The following is a 22,372-nucleotide window of genomic DNA, read 5'->3' as shown; positions in this document are numbered from 1 at the left end:
GTTTCAGTGCCGTGTGGAATCCCTGCTCCAGGTACAGCCCACCCAGCCCTCCCCCTCCCTCTGCTCCTTGTTGCGGAGAGACAGCCATAAGCATCTCTGCCAGCAATACTGTAATACAAATAAATAATATTAATTAAGGCTTGATAGGTTTAAAAAACTATGGAAATAGCTTCTCTCCCGCTGTTTCAATATCTCATTTCCCCACTCTGTCCAAACCCCCAAAGCCCAGAGGTACAAACATATATTTCAAATGAGAAGTTTATTGAACCTCATTAAACTTAAATGCTCAATCCAGTTTTTCTGAACAAGGTTTCTCTGCTTTTGAGTTTACCTGAATTCTTTCTTCCATCCCTAATGGAGACATTCATTTAGAAAGTGATTTTTGCAAAGGCACTGATACATCTACAAACCACAACTGAAAAGAAAAGCATAATTTACATTTTTAAACCAAGCATCTGACTTTGGAGCTCTTCTGTGTTTATAGGCTTCATGCCTGTGCAATTCGCTGAGGTGTCTGTGAAATAAAGACCAGCTTTTAATTTGTATTTGCTTTTTGTTCTCCCAGTTTTTTTCTGAAAAGGACGAGCAGCTGAAAAGCCTCTCTGCGTTGGTATGCTGAGCATTGGAGTCACACAAGCACCTGCAGCCATCCACGCACTGCTTGGCAAGAGCACTGTATTTCTTGAGGTTTGTAGCTCTTGTCCTCCCACTCCCTAATTCATATACATAAAACTGGTGTGCTGCCACATTCCCTCCACACAAATGCATTAGCTGATCAGGAAGCCTTCCCATTCATCTGGCTTGTCACTTGGATGCGGTGGAGGCAGGACCGACTTGTCAACTCACAGTGATGAGAGTGACGGGTGGAAGACAGGATAACGCAACAAAAATGGTGTCGATACTTCTCCCCTTGGTTTTCCAAGGGAAAATATTTTCAGGTGCTGGATTGTCTCCATACCCTTCCAAACAGGAGCAAACCAGCAACCCAAATACTTGCCTACAACCTCCTCATGTAATTAATTGCAGAGTGAGGCTGCAGGAGGAACTCATGGCTAAACCCCCTTGTTGGCTCTGCTGTAGCTCCCTGGCAATGTGGGCATCATCTTGGAATTGCAACGCTTCATCCCCACTGTGTTTGGCACCGTTTCCACGGTGATTTCCAGGGCAGCCCATGCAGCTGAAGGAAGGTGTGCAGAGCCCACCCAAGAAAGAGCAGTGGAGGTGCAGAACTCTGCACCTCCAGAGCGAGCAAGACCTCCCTGCTCTCCAGACAGATCCTGGCATGCTGCAGGGTTGAGAGGCAACCTCGTTCACACTCACACCTTCATGCCCTGTGAATTTCATAGAATCATGGAATGGTTTATGTTGGAAGGGACCTTAAAGCCCATGTCGTTCCATTACACCAGGTAGCTCCAAGCCCCGTCCAACCTGCCTCGAACACTTCTCGGGATGGAACATGTCAGATGTGGCAGAGCCCGCTCAGACCGAGGGACCGGAGCGATGCTCGCTGGGCGCGCACCGGGGGGCCGGGGCTGGGCTCTCCCCAGCGGGGCGGCGTCACGTCGGGGGTCGGGAGGCTCTGTGCCTCCGGTGCCCGCGGCCGGGCCGCCCCTCCCTCCCTGCCTCTCTCCGCCCGTCCCCGGTGCCTGCGCGGCCGGGGCGGTGCGCGGGGGCGCGGCCGGCGGCGGAGCCCGGCCCCGCGGCGGCGGCAGCGGCTCCCCCCGCCTGGCCCCCGCCGCCGCGCCCCCGCCGCCGCCTCCGCCCCCCGCCCCGTGACTCGGAGCCTCCCGCGGGCGCGGCGGCTGCCGGGCGGTGTCGTGCGGCCCCCTGCGCCCGTGCGGGGACTATGAAGCACCATGGTGTGGTGTGACCGTGGCGTCCAGATGCTGCTGACCACGGTGGGCGCCTTCGCCGCCTTCAGCCTCATGGCCATCGCCATCGGCACCGACTACTGGCTCTACTCCAGCGCCCACATCTGCAACGGCACCAACATCACGACGGACGAGGCGCAGGGGCCGCCGCGGCGAGCGCGGGGCGATCTCACGCACTCGGGGCTCTGGAGGATCTGCTGCCTCGAAGGTAGCGGGGCCGCGCCGGGGAAGGGGGGAGCAACTTCCCGGGGGGGACCCGGCTGCGCGCCCGGAGCCGCCGGGCAGAGCCCGGGCAGAGCCCAGCCGGAGCTGGACCCGGAGCCTCCGGGCTGAGCCCCGCCGGAGCCGGGGCCGGGGCCGGAGCCGGAGCCGCGCCGCTGCCTCGGACACGGCCGAGGAGGAGGATGGCGTTACCGTGGCAACCGGCATCTCCGACATTACCATGGGAACCGGCGGCGGGATGCGGAGCGCTGCCCAGGGGAGCGCTGCCCAAGGGGGCGACCTCGCTCCGCGACAATCGCCGGGGCTTTGAGGGGCTCCTGGCGGGGTCGGGGCTTTTGGGGGCTTTGGGGCGTACCTGAGCCCTGCAGGCTTCGGGGCTGGGGCACCTCCCCGGGAGCTTTAGGAGCTTTGGAGCTCAACCACAGCTCTCGGGCAGGACAGTGGGAACTCCACTTCCTCCCAGTCTGCTCTCAGACAGAGGCACCGGGAGCTCAGGTGAAGGTGGTGTTGCCACCGCTCAGGTGCCTCAGTGTGGACTCGGGGTTGCTTAACACAGCCCGAGGGTCAGGCTGAAGGATAGTAATAATAAATAGATGGGTGTTTTAGTGGCTGGGCTGGGCAGCAGACCCCGCTCCCCGCAGAGGCCGAACATGTGGCTCCCGCTCTGAAAATGGAGTTGTGGAGAAGGCGCGGCGGTAGCTGCCGGGACAAAGAAGCACATGGGTGTTGCGAGGATTTGGCAGAGCAGGTCGCAAAGCCCAGATGGGAAACAACATCTGCCAGCTGAGAGCGCGGGGCTCTGACCGTGGGAAAGCGGCACATCCCCGGGAAAGGGACCTGTGCTGTCAGTGGGGGCCGTGGCCACCACGGTGGCTCTGAAGCTCCTCACCTGCTGGTCCATTCTGTCTGTGAACAGCCAACAGAGCCTCCGTGGTGCTGGAGGAAAGGGAGAGTGTGGGGGAAAGGGAGAGCAGAGGAACGCTGGTGACTTGTGCCGAGCTGCTCTGTGGCTCGTGGGGGTGGGGGCACACCGGAGCCCTTCTCCCCACAGGGATGCACTTGCAGGACGGGCTGCTGTGCACCCAATTCCATCAGCACGGCTTAGCACACGGGAACTTCGCAAACCTGGCTTTGTGCTTTATTCCAACTGACAGACGGCTCAGCCCAGACGAGCCCAGCTCCAGTTCAGAATCGCAGCTGTGTTCAGATGGGGTTTTTTCTCCCCAGAAAATGCTGTGGCGTGGTAGAAAACACCTCATTCTCACGTATGTTCTCATCTTCTCCTTTAGCTAATGATTTAAGGCTACAGTGTAACATGATTTTTCTCTTAAAATATCGGATTTGCTACCTAGTAATAGTAGGCATCCATGGAAGAGCTGTACAAAGAGGAAATCTTTTTAGATGCTAAAGAGAGAAAGGATTATTGAAATGTGAAGGTTTAGGGTAATAGCAATGCTTGACTTTATGACTCTTAAAGGAAATCTAACTCTCAGCATGGGCTTTTACGGCACCTGGAAAATGCAGGCTTGCATCTGAGAGCTCCTGAGTTTGCTTGAGCGATGCTGAGCATCCTCCACTTGAACTGAATCTTGTGATCTTCACTGAGCTTGTTCTAAGTGTCTTCAGCCTCTGTTTTTCATGGAAAATAAGTTTGTTTGCATCTTGCAGGAGTTGCTGAGCTTGCTCAGCTAGGCTGGACCTGTCAGGAAAAATCTCTGAGTTTCCCAATGTCAGAATTTCTGTGTGGTCTCCCAGTAACACCGTTTATAGAAGTAAAGTGCAGCTTCGACTGAAACTGGTGGAATTTCTGCCTTGATTTCACCTGGGCTTAAGTCAGAACTTTATTTAGGGGAACAGCAGTCAGGGGAGCTGTGAGGAATGGGCAGTGTTGAAGCAGCTCCCAGTAACACGGCCGAGCTCCAGTCTCACTGCACCACTGGGCAGCACCGGTGCCCTCCTGGCACCCACCAGGGTATTGGCTGAACAGCTGCACCCAGGAGTTGTATGCAAGTAAAGCTCAAACCCCCACCAGTTTGGTGGATAAAAAGGGATTTCATGGGATGCATCAATCAGCAAGGCAGCTGTTCTGCTCAAAATTCAAACGCTCATAATCAAATTATAAAGTTACAATTTTTAAAGTTGTCAAATATGTGCTAAGAATGCCCAATTTGAGAAAGCTGTCATCTGTTCACAGAGATGAGGAGCAGAGACTACATTCTCTCCTCCTTTTTCAGTATGTTCTGTTTTGTAAGATAAAATCTATAGATACATTAAATTATTCATGTTTTAAACCATACCATGGGACTTGGATTTCAACATGGAACCATTCCTTTGTTTTACAAAATAATAAAACCATTTCCAGAAGCTGATTTAAAACAATACTCTCTTGACCATTTCAGAGCCTCATTCATTTGAAGTGGGTGAGTCTTTCAGTAATATAAAGGTAATATTGCAATTCTGAGGAGATACCTAGCAGGAAAATAACTTCAGTTATGGATTTTTATATGTGATTAAATGGTCTGGCTTCAAACCTATTTTTAGAAATCTTCTGGTGTTTTGGAGAAATAATTGTAAAAACCACCTTCATTTATTTTAATGGTCTTTATTGCCATTTCACTCATGTCAAAAAGCCAAATCTGAGACACAAATATGCAGAAGCTGAAAATGCCTTAAACAGCCTCTGAAATTGTTTTTGACATACATAAAGCATTTCGCTCAGCAAATTTCAGGTCAATTGAAATTTCCCAGTAAAATCTTTCTCAACTCTATCCATAAAACAATCTGTATGCTGGATTTTGAGCAATCACCTGTTCAGTAGCCCCAGTTCAAGATTTCAAACAAAGTTACTGAAACAGGATGTAAAAGGATAAACTTGTAATTCAATTATCAGGTGCTCCTCAATGTTTTCCTGATTTTCTTTGAAACAATATTTTACAACAAATTGGCATCATAATTGGAGTGATACAGCTTAGGGATCAAGCATATTATTTGTTTGGAGCTGCAGGGATGAAATAATGTTTCAGTACTAGTAGTTGTTACTACTATGGAGCTTAGTCACTCAAGAAGCAGCGTTAATGATACATCAGTCATACTCTTGCCTGTCTAATCCCAATTTTGTTCTTTTAGCATGTTTGTCAAAGGTGGAGGTAGGAGGTTCATTGAGTGGATTTTAAATAACAGCACTCTGTTTCTGCGTGGATTTTAAAAGTAATATCCAAGGTAATTGCCTTCGGTCAGAAATGATTCCTGGTGTGGATGTGCAGGACAGAAGGGGCTGAGCCTCTGCAGGAAGATGGCCCAGGGACTCTCTGGAAAAGCTGTGGTTTGGTTTTCTGGGCCCGAGACAGCCACAGTAAATGCAGCCTTGGCTGCTGAAGTTAAAATGTCACCAGAGTAGGGAGTTTCTGACAGAGCCCCCATGCAGCCAATCAACCTGAAACCTGCACCCCAGCCCACAAATTCACAAGAAGAGCAAATCATCCCCATTTCAGGTGGCTGCTGTTCTGTTCCATGTCCACACTCGAGCTGTGGCTGTCACAAGCTGTGGGTCCCTGGGTGCAGAGCAGGATCTTGCAAACACAGCAAAAGCTGTGTCCTCTGAATAACCATTTTGTAGTCAAGCTAACCTGAGAAAGGGAGATTAAACCACTCAGATTTCCCAGCAGCCCCTATTCCTATGGGAAATGTGCAGCACAACTTTGTAAGCCTCGCAGTCTTACTCACGAGGAAGATCTGATTAAAGTATTTGCCTAGGAAAACACAATGTTAAAACCACCACTTTATCCACTGAAACTGCTTATCTTGGTGAACAATCGTGCTGAAGTTAATAGGACAGCTCACAATAGAGCGCTCTGCTGGCTCTGTGACATCACGATAGGAAATCAAGTAATGTAGTTGTAATTTAAATTTATTCAAAGAGTATTTTATTAAACACTTCATTCGCATATGAATCTCTTTGAACCCATTGTGTCCACTGCCTTTAGTAGTCTCTGTTTGCCATTTACTTTTCAAGTGGTGCAGTTGGCTATTTAATTCATGTGGGCCCACGTGTCCTTTTTGGCTGCATGGCTGGAACATTTATAATGGGGAGGAAGGATCGAGTAAATCATTTATGATTTGAAAACTTGCACAAACGCACATTTGCACAATTATTTGCAAGTCTTCCAGCTTGGATGAATGCGCACAAACATGGGAGCTGCGGCACCCGCATGTGCTGCTTCCATGGATACTCCTGAAAACAAAATAAAAATGCTTATACCAATGTTTGAGGCAAGCAAATAGAGGCAAGCTGCTATCCATCAATACTGCAAATTCATGGCTCATCCAAAAAGAATGAATATTCCTTAGTATTCTCCAAGCACAGCTATGAAGCTCCAGCATCACCACTGTTTGTAATAAACTGAATACAATGCAGACTTTTTCTTCCAGTTCTGTGGCTGAAGTGTTACTTGGTGTAGAGCAAATGTTAAATCACTCTAAGAGCAGACATGACCTGTCTTGGAGGTTGTATCCACAGGCTCCGTAAGAGGTGGTTGCTCTTTTTAGTCTTTGCAGGCACTTGAGCCTGTGCTCACACCATGGAAGAAAAGTGGTTGCAAATGGAGAATACACAAATGGGTGTCTCTGCTCTGAAAAACTTCTTTTGTGATGCCATGGCCTATTTTTAGGACAATATGTACGTATTATTGCACTCCTGAAGAGTGAACTTTCACCCATGAATCTTTCAACACAAACATAAACCCATTAGTGAAGGACTTTGCTGAGATTCAGCCCGTGTTTTCACTCTTTCATTCCATGCGTCCTGCTCATACCATCTCTGTTTCCTTGGTAAAACACATGGGGAAGGTCCATGTGCTTTACTCACTGTTTTTAAGAGCAATTCTTAGCACTCCAATGTCAGCTTTGCAACCCTGGCAGAAGCAGGGCAGTTTTGCCAGCAATTCATGGAGTGATTTTTTAACAGCCTTTTTAAGTTAATTTTTTTTTCAAGAGCATTCCATTTGTTAGAGTTTCTGAATTTGGAGCTGCCTCTTGGACACAGAGTTCAATCCCTTTGAAATATTGTCCATAGTATAAAATACTTTAAAATGCTGAGAAATTTGGTGCTGGAGGACCTGTCAGCAGAAGATGGGTTAAGGTATTATCTGTTCTCAAATGAAAAAAAAAGCATGTGTCTCCTCAGTGCACCTCTTTGAACATTTGTACAGAGGCTCTCAAATGATCATATTGATGCCACAAAACGTCTATTCTTCCCTGCTCTATGAAACAGGGATCTGAAGCTAATTGACTGAATATATGTCACTTTAATGAATTAATTTGCTTTCTTGAATTTGATCTACTCCGTATCCAGTTAGGAGCTATCAGGCTACACAAAGGTTTTGGTTTTTTCTCCGTGGCTCTCAGCATGTCAGATATCCCAGTGCAAAACTTAGATCCCAAAGACTCTGTGTGCATTAGCGATGCTCCCTGAAGGCTGCAAACCAATGAAAGCAGATTTGTAATCCAGCTGTAAAGCTCCTTCTACTGTGCAGGGTGCAACATGGAGAGTATTAATCTTATCTCGGTTTCAGGATTGTTCTGTGGAGGTTTCAGAAATGTTTTGTGAAGAGTCAGGGAGGCGTTGGGTTGTACAAATAGGATACTCGTGGCTGTGTTGTGCTGTAGTTACTGTTTTATTCTGTATATAGTTACACTGCACGTTCTGAGGACTTGACAGGTGGCATTTGTGGTAGGATCTTTCAGAGCCATAGTAACTCATGTTGGGGTTTGTGGGGACCTTTGCAATGATGTAATGCAGCCTTTGGGCTTCGTCCAGCAGCTGTTACCTTTAACTGAACTTCTGCCGTGGGCTTTTATTGCTCTTTTTAGATACTGCCAGGGCTTGCCCTGCCCGCTGGCAGCTCTACTGACCCTCGCCAGTGTAAACTGGTAAAACAAGTCAATATAAAAATGTATTTTTTTTGCTCCTGTGAAATTTGAACACAGTGATTATTCCTTCAGTGCATTCTTTCCCATTTGCTGGGTCACACGGTGTCACCTCTGCTCAGGTCGTGCTGTTCCACCTGTAGCTTTGGTCAGTCTTGTCAGGTGCAGAACACCTCATAAAAAACTCAGGGATAAGGGGAGTGTATCTGATGTCTCCATTCTGTAGTCCTGTGTATTTTTCCAGAAACAGAGAAAAAAAATAAAAAATATTAGGAAGGGAAGCAAGTGCTTTCATCTCATCTCTAATTCCTTTGAGGAGGTAGGAGTACTTAGGTACTGAGTGTAATCTGAAGTCTGTTATTAACACCTCCCAGCTCCCAGATATTTAGTTGGTGTCTCTGTGGTTTATGTGTTAAAGAGCAGCAATTTCTGTAGAATTTCTGTATCCCCAAACTGAAAATGGAGAGGGGGAAGGAGGAGGAGGAGGAGGAGGTGAAGGAGGAGGAGGATGGGCTTGCGGCTCTGGGCTTTGGTAGGTTTCCTGCTTGATCTGGGGCCAGTTACTTTATCTTTCTGCCCCTCACTAGGAGGGATAACTGTGCTTCCTTTCCACCCACTTCCCTCTCATTCTAATAATAAAATGGAAACGAAGATGTGGAGAAACTGGGACACGGCGATAGGGCTGCCCAGCTCAGGGAAGATGCATGAACACTGCTTTAAATGGGGTTGAAACATTTTGCTTGCAACTTATGTTTTATATATGCAATATTTGGTGTTTAAGCATGTCTTCCTTGAGGGACAGGATTAAGTCTGATCCTCCACCTACGTAGACTTAACTGCTTTCTAGGAAGGCGGTGGAATTATGCCAATATGAAGCCAATATAAGAGAAGGGATCACAGATTTGTCGCTTCAATTGGACCTTTTCCTGCTGGTCCTTTTCTGAGCCAAGGCTCATCTCGGGAAATAAATCAAACTATCAAACTGAAAAACTGTTCCTGCTTCCAAGCATTACTCGGTGCTTATCTTCGTTTTAGATTTCTGTTTACTGGTATTTATTATGTCTCAGACTTATGGTTCAGCATCCAAATTCTTCCCAACAGATGGCAAGTCAAGATGCACAGGAGTAGTAAAATAAACAGGATAAATGCACAACTGCCCATATGTCTGAGAGGCTGATACACTTTATGACTTCAGAACAAAGGGGTGTTTTCAGCAGAGAGCACCAGTGCTGGGCAGGACTTCATGGTTTTTTCTGCCTTGTTCTAAAGCTTCTCACTTTTCCAATGTGTTTTGATCAGTTAGATTGCAACACATTTTGTCCTCCCTCTTCTACTCCCAGATAGTTCTTTCCCTTAGTTATTTGTCTCCACTCCCAAAGTACATCAGTTCATTTTGTCTTCAGCATTTTAACGTGGAAGGTGGCTCTTTCCTGGGCTTCAGCTCGTATTTTTTCTTTCAGTGTGGTTGTGACTTTTTTGAGGGGCAGACAGAGGTGCTGGGGACCACAGCAAGACTTGAGGCTTTCTCTATATTGAGATTTATCATAATATTAATGACAAGTGTCCTCTCTACTATCTTAAAATAGCAAGCCTCCGAGCAAGCTGCCTGCAGGATGGATAGCCCAGCCTACACAGACTTTAGCTAGATTTCCCCTCAGATCTGGGGGCATTTTTGCCAGTTGTTGCATGCTGTGAGTCAAATGCAGTAGAAGCGTTGAAGAGGTTCTTGATTTAGCCTGGCAGATAGTCCAGCCCCTCTTTCTCCTCCTTCCTGTTGCATCCTGTCATCTCAACATCTTTGTTCTCTTTCTTTTTTTGCCTCTTCTTGCTGAAAAGTTGTAACCTTCCTTCTGCTAAAGAGATACCTTTGAAATTAGCTCTTTGATGACAGTGCATGAGTCCTTCTCTAGAAAACTAGTAGATACTGCCCCAGGTAGAAATTTGAGATTTTTAATTTATCTTCTTAACTCTTGACCATCTTCTGTGCCATCCTGCCAATGAAAAGCATATAATCACTTATTATCCAAAGGTATCATTTGGGTTCTCTTGTTCTCTACCTGTTTTACTTGTTTCCCAGGATTAATCCAGGCTCCTGCCTACTTTAAAAATAACCCTGTATATTATTCTTCAACATAATTGAGTCATTTCTTGTCAAATGTTATCCATGAAGGAATGATAGATTATAAACATTCGGTCGTAGTATGAAGAGCTGGGTGAAGGGAGAGCACATTATGGAATTACAGTATTTCCTGTACCAATTGCCAAGCCCTGATACGAATTAACCTCTTTTATTGTTCTTCTTCAAGCATTCCGCCTTTTAATTGCTGTTTTGGAATTGTGCCACTTAGTTGTGCCCTTTGAATGTGTCTCGCTTAGCCAGTCCTGTTAGCTTGATAATGCCAAATGTTTCTGAGATATTCAGAAGTGCAGAACATCCCCTGCTCGAGTGGGAGAGGAACCCAGTTCAGGCAGGAATTACCACCCTTGTTTAGCTGCCAGGGTTTTTTTCAGATTAAGTTAATAACCATTTTTAAGTCACTGCCAGTTCTCTACCAGGGGTTTCAGATCAGTTGTCTCCCATTTATACTTTTTAAATGATGCAGTTTTCTGTGGAATATGGATGACTGGATATTTTCTCCTGTCCAAATATATAGCATTCAATAACACTGGGATTGTTATTGTCTTCCTTGCATCCCAGAGGCACAGTTTATCTATTGGTGCTGCAAGGCATTAAAAAGGAACCATGACATGTCACAATTATGACTTGAAATAGGATCTTGCCAGAGGAACATTGCCTAAATGTAATCAAATCCAAACTATAACTTAATGCAAATACCTATCAGAGCTGCACACACCTATCTCACAGCTCGCTGGCTATCAGTGATAGCTGATAGCAGGGCACTGGATGATTTTTTTGGAAGAATTGTCATGCTGTTGAGGTTTTTTAGAGTTCAGCCCCCAGCATTCAAGTGCCTGCAAGCAAATGAAATAACAAACTCTCAGTGCTGGAAGACCTTGTGACTATTTAGGCTGAGCTTTCAAAGGTATCCAGATATGAAAGTTTGTGATAGTCCTCCGTGCATGACTCACTAATGGCAATAGTGGGCTTTAATCGTCCTTGTCCAGTGGATATTCTAAATTCAAGTAAATCATAGCAATGCTCTTTTACATAATGCATATCTTTTAATGCAAAATTTGCTAGACTTGGTTTCTTTGTGTGTTAGTTTGGTTTTAGCCAGATGATGAAACAGCAAGTTGCATTGTGTCACATCACATTTTCATCCACAGGGATTGTGAACAGGGTTGAATCCCTCAAATTCATTGAACAGAGCCCTGGTACTGGAGCCAGTGAAGCCAATAGCCCAAAATGGATTGTTAAGCTCCAGATATCACTCTGCTGAGTGTGGGAAGGTGATCTGCTTGCAACTTTGAACTACCAAAACTTCAGGAACTTGATTTCCATTGGAGAGGGAGAGCTCCAGACTCTGCTTCCTCCCAGATTTAACCTCCTGTTCCCATTTAGCCACCTGATGTGCACCTGGCTGAAGGCAGTTTATTCTGTACCGTTGGAGCTCAGGAACAACGTTAACCATTTCAATTGCGTTTTATTAGGGCAACTGTTGGAAAACGTCAGTATCAAACAGAGCTCTCCGAGACATGATTAAACATCAATTAATAGATCTGGGAGTAACAGTTTGGAAATGTTTCTTAAAACCGAGTTGCTAACCCAAACCAGTTGGGTCCTTACCCTCATCCTTCTGCCAGCCAGCAGGGGCTCAGTTATTTGCCATGACAGCAATTTGGGGGTCACCAGAGTGCTCTTTGCAGACAGACTGACCCCTTCCAGACGGAGCAGTAGGACACAGACAGCTCCAGTCCAAAAGCCCCTCTGCACACACTGAACCAAAGCCAATGAATGTAGCAAGAGGCTGAGTTTCTTGGCTCATGTTTGGAGCTGCTTGGATGTTCCCACCCTGTGTTTGGATCAGAGCTGGTCCACATCCCCCCAGTTCTGCCCACTGTGAAAACACATTTTTGTTGACAAAAGATGCTCCAAGACAGTGAACAGACTTTCCAAAGGGGGAGGCTTTCAACCTCTATCCGAGCTTACATCACACTAAGAGTCAACCAAATTTCATTTTTTAAGTTATTTGGGTGTTTCAAAATATATTTATCCAAGACTGTGCCAATCTGCTCACTGTGAGATTAAACATCCCATGGTTTGCTCCAGAGGATGGGAAGCATTTCTCCTTTGCTCTGCACATTTTGCTGTGCTTTTGTCCTTGCCTTTAGCGCTGAAAAATGCAGACAGTTCTGAGGTGCTTTGGGATCCTTAAAGATGCAAGACCTGAAATAAACCATGTAGCATTTAGGAATTATGTTCACAGCACCACTTCTAATTACAGCTGTTCGAACAATTCATTTGCAGTGTCCCGCTACTGTGGTGCTTATTAAAACAGAATCCTCTTTATAGTTTGGTAGCAAATTAAGAGGGGAAGAACACAGCTATCCTGTTCCACCCCATGCTTTTGAAAGAGGTTTACCTTCATAACTTGCTTTCTAGGGATATTTTCCTTGTTTTCACTTGCGTTCCTGATCTGATTTTTTAATGACTTACTTGGTGACTCTTGGTAGCCATCTTCCAGTGACCTTTTTCCTCATTTTATTTTAATTTCTGTGTATAAATGGCAGCATTCTAGCTGGAGACAGTCTTTGGGCACAGCACAAAAACCCCATAGGGAAGGAAAAACAGGCCAGAAATTTTACACCTGAATTTTAAAGTCTTAACCCAGGGCTTTGGCCACACAAAGAGCCATCACGCTCAGCTCTGCAGGATCGGGGAGCCCTTGCACACCGGAGCTGTATCCTGGTCCAGGATCAGGGCCAGACCTGGGCAGCAGGACCTCACCATCAGCATCTCCAGGCATCGGCACTGGATGCAGCTACTCCCACAGGTTATCCCATTTTTCTGGCATGACTGCTGTGCCCTGGGAGGGCTGAGCAAGTGCTTGCAGCTGGCCAGAATATGGGTACACAGCTCCTAATGCTGATTTTATAGCATTAATGTGCACCTGTTTTGGTGGCCAACTGGCACCGTGCTCAGCCTAAAATGTCTGTGTAAGCTCTGTATTAAAAGAGGCATAAGAATTAGTGTGTATCAAACATGTCATTAGACACGTGCCTGGTAGACATAATGTGGTATAATGAATATGATCACAAGAATAAATTAATAACCGAAAACATTTTTTATACGTGTGCACACTTAAAACAGGGTAGGAACTAAGTGACACTTGTGTCACCAGTTTATAATTAAAATGCAGTGCTTGAATGAAAATGTAAGCTTTAATTAGCCAGCACGACCCTGGTTCCGGCTTTACTTCCCACTGAAAAGCAACGATAACAAGCTCACATTTATTATCAGAGTTTTTCCTGGAGCTGTGCACTGAAACATGCTCACATCTGAGCCCTTTCACTGAAGACATTTTTTCGCTTCAGCAGTTTGGCATGCCATACAAAGGCTCTCTGATTTTTAGTGATGTTCACCTCCTCTTACATAAAAATGTTTTCTGTGCATATTATTTGGTTTTAGTTAAAGTCCAGGTGCACGGGTTACTGAAGAACGAAAGGGATGGCTCATCACAGAGCACAATGGGCAATTATTGCTGAGCTTCACTGTATTGCACAGACAAATCCTTTCTTGGAGCTCAGCATTGTGGCTGTGAGAAAGAGAATACCTACGATCCAGCCCAAAGTCCTACCAGGGTAGGAATAGATCCTGTGGGAGATGCTTTGCCCATTTCATTTTTAACTCTCTCAAGGGACAGAGCTTCACAGTTTTGTTTAGAGACACTATTTTGCATTTTAATTTCACCAGTGGGAAGTTAATACATATATAAATTATGAGGTCTCATGTGTTCCCATTTTCATCCCAAGAGGATGTTAGGCTTTTTGTAAAATGGCTAAATAATTCTCTGGGTTCTGCCCCCCATTTAAACCAAGATTTATCTTGATTTGTGATCCAAATTTTGCTGCTGCTTTGCCTGAGGATTGAGCTTAATTTCTGCAAGAGAAGGCAGAGTCCTTGGCTGTGCAGGCAGGAAGAAAACCCATCTTGGCTCCTGCCCAACCCCACACTTTGGGTACCTGGCCCAGCACCCCATGTGAGGGGCAGAGCCATCCACGGGAGATCCAGATCCTTGTGGTGCCTTTTGAGAGATCCTGACATCTTCCCAATTTCCCCCAAAATAGGAACCTTTTCGTCTAGGACTTATTCAGCCTTGTGTCCATGCAGGAGGTACCTTATTGGGTATTTTTACACCCTTCAAATTGGTTCATGTGCAGAGAAGGCTGCAGGAATCTGTGTCCCAAATAATAAGGATAGGGAATGGCCACCGCAGCCAGTGCTTAGGAGAGCTGGTGAAAAGCACACAAACCCCAACAGCCCCAAAACGTCAAGATTGAGCAGCTGAGCCTCAGAAAGTGTACTTAAGGAAAGTGGCCTCTCTGACAGAGATGGACCAAATGCCCACATGGATATCTTTTGCAATGCCCCCTCCAATATTTTAAGCAATTTCTACAGGCAGAATTCTTGTGATGTGGGAGCGGATGTCAAGCCAGGATGTCTCAACTCAGAATAGATGTGTGCTCATAGCTTTGGGTCAGGCAGTGATGTGTGGTGGAGTTAGAGCCTCCAGGAACTCTTCAAGTTGTAGGAACTACAAAACTCCTGGTTTTTCACTGGTGCTGTTCACATGGGACAGAATGACCTCTCCAGAAAGCCCTTCCAACAGCAGCCGCAGTCTCTCTCAATAGCATTTAATAGCTACCCATAGAGAAAATTACACTCTATTTAAAAGGCCAGAAAAATCATCTTCAGTTTAACTCTGCTGACTTTGGTAGAATTACACCTCAAATGAGTTCTGTCTGATATCCTTTCCCATACTAATGTTCAGTATCTGGGCATAAAAAGCCTTTCCAAGGCAGATTAAACAAGCCCAAATGGTGAAATATTCTTTTAATTTTCCTTCACACACGTTATTTTAGGTGTAGCTTGGAACTCTGCCCTTACAAGAGGCATCCCTTTAAATATTTATACAGCATAAATATGTAGCCACTTTCATACGTTTTTAATGATATGTTCCTTTCTAAATTAACCATTAGGTAACCCTGTCCTATAGTGTTCTGTATTTTGCACTGCATTTACGCTACTCTTGGATTTTTATTTTTTTATTTCTCCGTGGAACAATGAAGATGTCAAGGCAAGGCCCAGGGGCACCATGGAAATCGAATTCTTGGAGCACCACTGCTGTTGCCATGTGGACACACACTCAATAGCAACACTGTGCTGCTCTGCAAACCAAGGGGATGCAGCCCCAGCCCGACTGCTGGGCCGTGGCAGTTCAGTGCCAGAACAACGGCAGCTCCTCGCTCCTGGAAATGTAACTCCAAGCAGAGAAGGGACAGGAAGAGATATCTCCATTTCAAGGTTCTCCTTGAGAACCAGTAGGTTTCTGAATTTTCCAGAGGTTTTTCTCTTTTTTTCCTTCTTAATTGTGTTATTAAGATGCTACAATGTGCCAAGGTGAACAGGATAAAGCCCAACACTGTCAACTGAGTCAGAGATCTTTTTCTCATGATCTCCTTGCTCAGCCCTGATTCAGCCTGAAAACCCACAGATGAGTAAAATTGTTGGTACAACCCATGGGTTTTTATGGCTCTGGGATTTTTGCATCCTGTTTAATTACACCACTATCATAGCAAAGCAGTTTCTGCAGAAGCTGCTTATGGCTTGTTTCCCCTCCCTCCCAAGGGGACCACAAGAGATGGCTGCACCCTGAGATCACGGCTGCAGAACCAAACACTTAGCAAAGCCTCAGCAGGCAGACAGACAGCACCCCTGAAAAAAAAAAAAAGAGACATCAGAGCTTATCCTATGCCCTGTTATACTGAAAGTATTCCCACACATTGCTTCGCAAAGAAGAGTTTCACCCTTTAGAGCTGGAATCCAACCTCTCCTCCTCTGAAGGAGCCTTACCCTGTACTTGTTTTGTAAGTAAGAGCTTCAGTTAAGTCAGCAGAGATTTTGTCTGAGAATAATGGGCTCAACAAAATACTGAAATGCAATTTCCATGAGTTGCAGGGTATTGAAGGCAGAGATTGAATCACCAGCGGTGCCCTTCCAGCGCCGGAGCGGTTCCGCGGAACACATCGCGAATCAGTCCCAGGCAGAGTATCACCGTCTCCTACAATGTGGATAAGGCACTGTGTAAAAGGCACAGGGGTATTTTTCTGTCTTCCCTCCAGTGAAGCAAATCTGCTAGGGTTTGGCTTCGGCAGTGATTTGGTTTCTGAGTTTTTAATGTACTGGTAAAGGGACATTGTTTGCTCCAAACAAAAGCCGCCTGGGCTTGGCATTCCTTACGGGTGCCTGAGGAAAAGAAGCCAGGCAGCAGCTGAAATCCAACAAACTGCTCCCTTCCACCACGGGAATGACAAGGTATGGCCAAGCTGAACTTGTGCTGTTATTCGAGGCTTTTCTTTGGGTTGCAGAGGCAATTTTTTTTTTTTTTTTTTTTTTTTTTTTTTTTTTTTGGTGTTTGCTGCAAATATGTTTAAATTCTCTCTGGTTTTGAGGCAAGTAGTCAATGCATCTGAAGTGCATACTTGGCATATGTTTCTTTTCGCATGCTGTCCTCCATTCATTTCATGCAGCAGATGCTCAGTTTACCACTTTAAATGTATTCTTATTTACTAGAAATTATTTTAGAAAATAGCTGTTTGGAACTAAACATTTCCAGCCCTTCTTTTGGGTGCAGGGAGCTCCTTTTTGCAGCTGTCCTGGGTGGCTGCATGCAGATGTTGACAGGTTAATTTGCATTTGAAGAGCTGGATGCAGTGAGCTAAGCAAGGGTTTTTCTTCCCTGCCTCTGAAGGCAGTCACTTCACATTCCTTGCCAAATTTAGCCCCAATGATACTCTTCTTAATTAACTAGAGCAACGTCCAAGCTGAGTTTGGCCCATTGTTAGCTGGCCATTTATTACAGGGTTGAATTAAACCCCTTGGCCACGTAGAAGAAAGGCTCTTATTCTGAAAATTGATTGTGCCAAAGTGAAACACAAGGACAGCCCTAATTCACAGCAAGGTGGTAGGTACAAGCTGGTTTATCTGATTTCCTCTATCCTGTTGCCAGAAACTGCAAGTCCAACCTGGTTTTCCTGCCTGCTGCACACTGCCGGGGTCAGAAATGGCTTAGTAAAAAGGGAATCCTGGTGTTAAGAACAATGTGCAGCTCAGACTGCTCAATCCCCCTTCCCAGAGAGTATTCGTTCTCTTCTTGTTGTGGGTTTCTTTTTTCCCTTTAAAATAAGTTTATATCAAGACTTTGAGCACAAAGACCCAGATTTAGACTTCAGTCCCTTCCATGGCTATAGGAAAAGGCAGAAGTCCGGATTCACAGCCCTTCTTTCAGCCTCTAGGAACTGTTGCTGCTGGTCTTTCATGTGCCTGATCCATCCACATCGGCTCAAAGCTCAGTTTAGCAGAGACCAAAAGCTTCCACGCTGCAGCAGGGAGAAGAGCTGGCATTCAAAGAGCTGGTATTCAAAGAGCTGAAGCCCTGTCACCACCAAGGCCCCCACATTTTGCTTCCTCTTTGGTTTCTTTTCTTCCTTTTAGATGTTACAAAGCTGTCAAGGAAAGGTACATCCATTGGGTATTAGAGCACTGAGCTGAACCTACAGAGACATGGGAAGACATAATTAATGTTTTTCCTGGCTTTTTCCACCTTTTTTCGCCACACTTCTGTGCTTCCCTGCCGTGTCCCTGCCATGCTCTGCTGTGGGCAGATGCTGGTCTCACTTCCCCCATAATCTGGGTTTCAGCTCAGTTTGCTGTGCATCCCCCTGGCCGAGGCTGCCATGGGGACAAAGTTACCCACCTGAGGGACAAAGTTACCCTTCTGAATTTATCAGTTTTGATGTCCATTTGCAGGCGTTAAATGAACACTAGTAACACATTGGATTCAGCCTGCATTCCTGGCAAAATTCTTCCTGGTCACAGTCAAATGCAAACGAATTCCTCACCCCAGCTGTGTATGAGGCAGGTACTGGCACAGTGCACTGTCTTAAAGAGAAGTGTTTGCTCCAGTCCATCATCTGCATCATACATGAAGCTTTTCTTGGAGATATCTTTGGGTTTTCTACGTAAGAACTTAAGGGGAGGGGATGGGAATGGAGAATGTTGCTGTTAGACAGGCATGATTCAGGTACCCATGGCGACATGAGATCACTGCATTGTCACCAGCACAAGGAGATTACCTTATACAAGAATAACTAAGAATAGAATTTTTGACCTTCAATATTTCCTTGTCTGTAAATATTAGATCTGTGGAGCAGTGCAGCCCTGCTTGTCAACAAGAAGAAATAAAAGAAAAATAAAACTAATTTAAAACTCCACAGTGGCAGTGGAATAAATTCATACATTTATCATTTCAGAGGTTCCCATCACTCCTGCCTCTTTCCTGCAAGGTTTAAATGATTACATTTTTTTTTAAATGTTATGTTTACTCTCCTAAGAATAGAACACACTTTACAGAAGCTCATATGGATGAAAAAGCATTTTCCTTTTGCACTGTTGCTCACAGTTGACACACACAAACCTACACCTTGAGCTTTCTAAAACCTTGGTTCATACCACCATCAAATATATTCATGAAATATTTAGAAATTTATTTTTAAGTCCTTAAAAGTTGAATGTTTATTAATTGAACTTCAACTTTAAGAAGTATCATGGAACTCAGTGTTTGGTGCAAGACTTTATCTAGTCCAGTAAAAGGGGCAGATTCTTCACAACACTTGCACCTGCCCCTGCTCCTGCCAGCACTAAAATTGGAGATATTTGAATGAAAAAAGATCCTTAAAGTGAAGAAATGCAGGATGAGGTTCTAAGCTTACCATAACAGCTGGAAAGAACCTTGTAAAATGAAATTCAGCATCTGCTTCTATAGATGTCTCAGGTTTTAAGTTTCTGAGACAGAGGGTAATTTTTAAGCAGAATTTTAACTTGCACATACATGAATTATTTCTAGTGACTGGCTCAAAAATAGTGATTTGAGCCTGTGCAATGTGTTCACACAGGGCTGGAGCATGCCCAGGCAGCCTGGCCAGGCCTGGGGACACAAAACTTTCTGTGCATACCTGGACCACATACCCCACCTTGGGTCAGGCACCGTGGGCTGGGGACATGCTCTATGTGTCCCTTGTCCCTTCCTGGGCATAGGTCATCAGGAAATGGCCAGAGTTTGGGGTGCAGACATCTCGCTGAGGTCTGAGCCATAGTTTGGAGTCACTGGAGGCCAAAGGCAAAGTGCTGTCCCCCGAGAGCAGGGGCTCATTGTGCTGTGTTACTCAGATGCGCAGCTGTCACAGCCTCCATGGCTCCTCCTGTGATGGGAGTGGCTCAGGCACCGTGTTGCGACTGGGCTTCAATTCACCATCCAAGTCGTGGTGTTCAGGCTCCTCATTTGCTTCAGGGGAGAAAGGACTTTGTACTTCTCTGAGAAGGAAAAGGAGGCTGTGGTGTGGGAAAAGCAGCTCCCAGGTTCTCACTCGTGAGAGCACTGCTGGAAAAAAAAAATCCAAGAAACACATTTAAAGGACAAGCGGATGGCACTATCTCTGCTGTAGCCCCCCAGAAGTCCATGAAGGAACCCCTGGTGTATCCAGCATTTGCAGGTTAGCAGGACACGTCGGGTAGGATTGTGGGGAGCTGCTACAGAAAACCTCTGATGTCTCATGAGGGTACAGCTCTCCTACTCCAGAGTCTGCAGGAGCACGTCTGCAGAGGGGTTTAGGTGATGCTGTGGCTAAAAAGTCAACCAAACCCCAGCGCCCTGGACAATAAATGACACTGGAGAGCAGAGCGCAGGAGCTGGACCCTAATGCTGAGCGGGCTGACATCAGACCTCCCCTTTACAACCCACAGGGCCGATGTTTGAGGGCCATGCTCATCCTGAGGGATGGACATCATATCTCTGAGTGCTCTGGATGGAGTCAGCAGTGCAGGAGTGCAAGGCACATCCCTCCCAGGGCACTGGTGCTGCCCTGGCAGCACCATCAGAGTTAAATTACATGGCAGATACTCACTCTCCAGTAGGTATTTGCTGGCCATAACCCGGTGATTCCAGTCTGTAGAGCAGAAGTAATCCACAGTCACTAGGCAAACTTTGTCCAGAGCTTATTTGGGAGAGAAAGCCCTGCTGCATCGGCAGCACTGGGTGCAGGAGAGCTGCTGGAGCCAGGTGATGTTTCAACATGACTGAGTATTTTTAGAGCCATCCTATAGTGCAGGATTTTTAACTTCCATTTCACAGCCCTTGAAGCCTGGCAAACTTTCATTAACATTTGATGCCTTGAAGTCATGCAAGGTCTGGGGGGAAAGGGAGGGGAAGGAGGAAAAAGGAATACACCTTTTTGGAACGTGTAGTTTGCGAAGTTGCTGGAGAGCTGTGGAAAAGCCTCCAGTCTCTCCTTTTTGTACCAGGGGGTTTTAAAGGACCCCAACTATTCAGAAAACAAAGCTAGAATTCCAAACCATGGCTGGGTGGAAGAGTCTTAATTAACGTGGAATACCTGGAGTCTCTCTGGCCCTTGTGGAGTTGAACCCCACCACCTTGCAAGGATTGTGCCTCTCTTCTTTGCCCATTATTAGGCAACTTTGCTCCTATAGGGCTGTTTGACCCAGAAATCCCCAAATCATTTATAAGCCATCACGCATCCATCCTCAAGCAGAGAACACAGGCCATGGAGAAGTCAAAGGATGTGCTCCCATTTCCCACTGCCCTCACTGCCATTTCTGCTCAGCGCAAAGTAAGGCTTTTTTGCCCAAAGTTATAACCAATGAAAACAGTGCTTCCCTGGCTACAAGGCAGACTTTCAACTGGAAAATAAGTGAACAGAAACTCTATTTTCCCCCCCTCTAAATATACACACATATACACACACACACAGCATCTCTTTGTGCACAAAACTGAGATATTTCATAGGCTGAGGGAGTAGGAAGAAGAGACATATTTTTGTCTCCTTGGCAAAAATATATTGGCAGCATATCACTGAGTTGTAAAGATTGAGTAAGTACCAGAGCATGGCCCCATTAAGCAGGTTTTGGAAAGCTGCCCTTTGGCTGCCCTGGCCTGTCTGCCAGGGCCATAGCAGGGACACTGCCCTGGGGGACTCAGCCTGAGGGGCCCCAAACAGCCCACCCAGGCTCCTGAGGAGGAAGAGGAGGTTGCACTAGCTGGAAATGAGAAGCTACCAGCTCTGCATCATGCCAGACGAAGTGTCTGAAGGGGAGAGGAGCTGTAAATCTCCCCCTGGGCATGGCAGCATTCCCAGGCAGTCAGAGCTGCTGCCTGACTCCTGATGAGGACCTGTCAGGAGGTCTCACCAAGGCAGTGACAGACTGGTCCTCTCCTGCTTTCAAAACTCACGGGGAAATCTGGTCCCCAAAATGTTCTTATCCAAGGGCATGGAGGGCTGAGGGGGAAGGAGTCAGTGGCGCAACAGCCACCTCAACCTGCCTTTTGTCCAGTCTTCCCAGCAAAAGGAAAATGTTTTGGTTTTCTCCTCCCAGTTGTAAACATTCCCAGCTTCTTCCATGCCATTCTAGGACAGCAAAAGGCAATGAGCATTTCTGGTTACAATGGCAGATGTGCCTGATGATGGTGAGGGCTGGGACTCTCAGATACATTATTTAAAGGAAATTCTGAGATTCCAGATTGGACTGCTCAAAGCTCCCACCACCGCTATCCTTCCCCAGTGCAGGTAGAGACATTTCATAGTAAAACAAAATCCTGAAATACTGAAAGTAAACTCAGAAATCTCGACAATAAAATATTTATGAGTCTGTGCTTTGGTGCATTGTAATTTTGCATGATATGTTTTGCTTTTCAAGACTGACTAGATTAAGGCTCTTCTGATTCATTAAACACATTTTCCCAAATGCTGTTTCTACAAATATTGTTGGGTCATTGTGTTTAGTTGCATTTATTAGCTGGTGTAACAAGGAACTTACATCTTCCATAAACCTGAGAGGAACCCACTTAAATGTGTTGCTCTGAATCTCAGCAGAGAAGAAAACAGTTCTCATGAATAATTAAAGCTTAAAGAGGTCATGCTGGTTCTGCAGCCTCATTTTTATTTTTCGCTGCTTAGTTTGCATTAGGAAATAGGAAGTTTCAGGTGCAGGAGCCAAATGGAATCTCTTCTGCATATGTTCATTTAAACAGATCTATTTGGTAGCCATCTCCATTTTTACGTATTAGGTCATTTGTTAGCTGTAATAATTTAAATTGCTC

General features: G+C 45.7%; 1 protein-coding gene across 1 annotated transcript in view; it reads left to right on the top strand.

Annotated features, from left to right (window-relative positions):
* Positions 1–1,856: 1,856 nt before the first annotated feature.
* CACNG4 (calcium voltage-gated channel auxiliary subunit gamma 4) overlaps positions 1,857–22,372 on the top strand; it is a gene marked incomplete at both ends in the record, with an annotated part of 39,500 nt that continues 18,984 nt past the window's right edge. The window contains one exon of the mRNA XM_082294002.1: positions 1,857–2,079. Within this exon, the coding sequence (XP_082150128.1) occupies positions 1,857–2,079 (223 nt within the window). The remainder of the gene's footprint in view (positions 2,080–22,372) is intronic.

This window comes from Coloeus monedula (genome assembly GCF_965178545.1).
Source record: "Coloeus monedula genome assembly, chromosome: 19".
Taxonomy (NCBI): domain Eukaryota; kingdom Metazoa; phylum Chordata; class Aves; order Passeriformes; family Corvidae; genus Coloeus; species Coloeus monedula.
The sequence above is the reverse complement of the archived record's forward strand: the minus strand, read 5'-3'. Positions and strand labels throughout refer to the sequence as shown.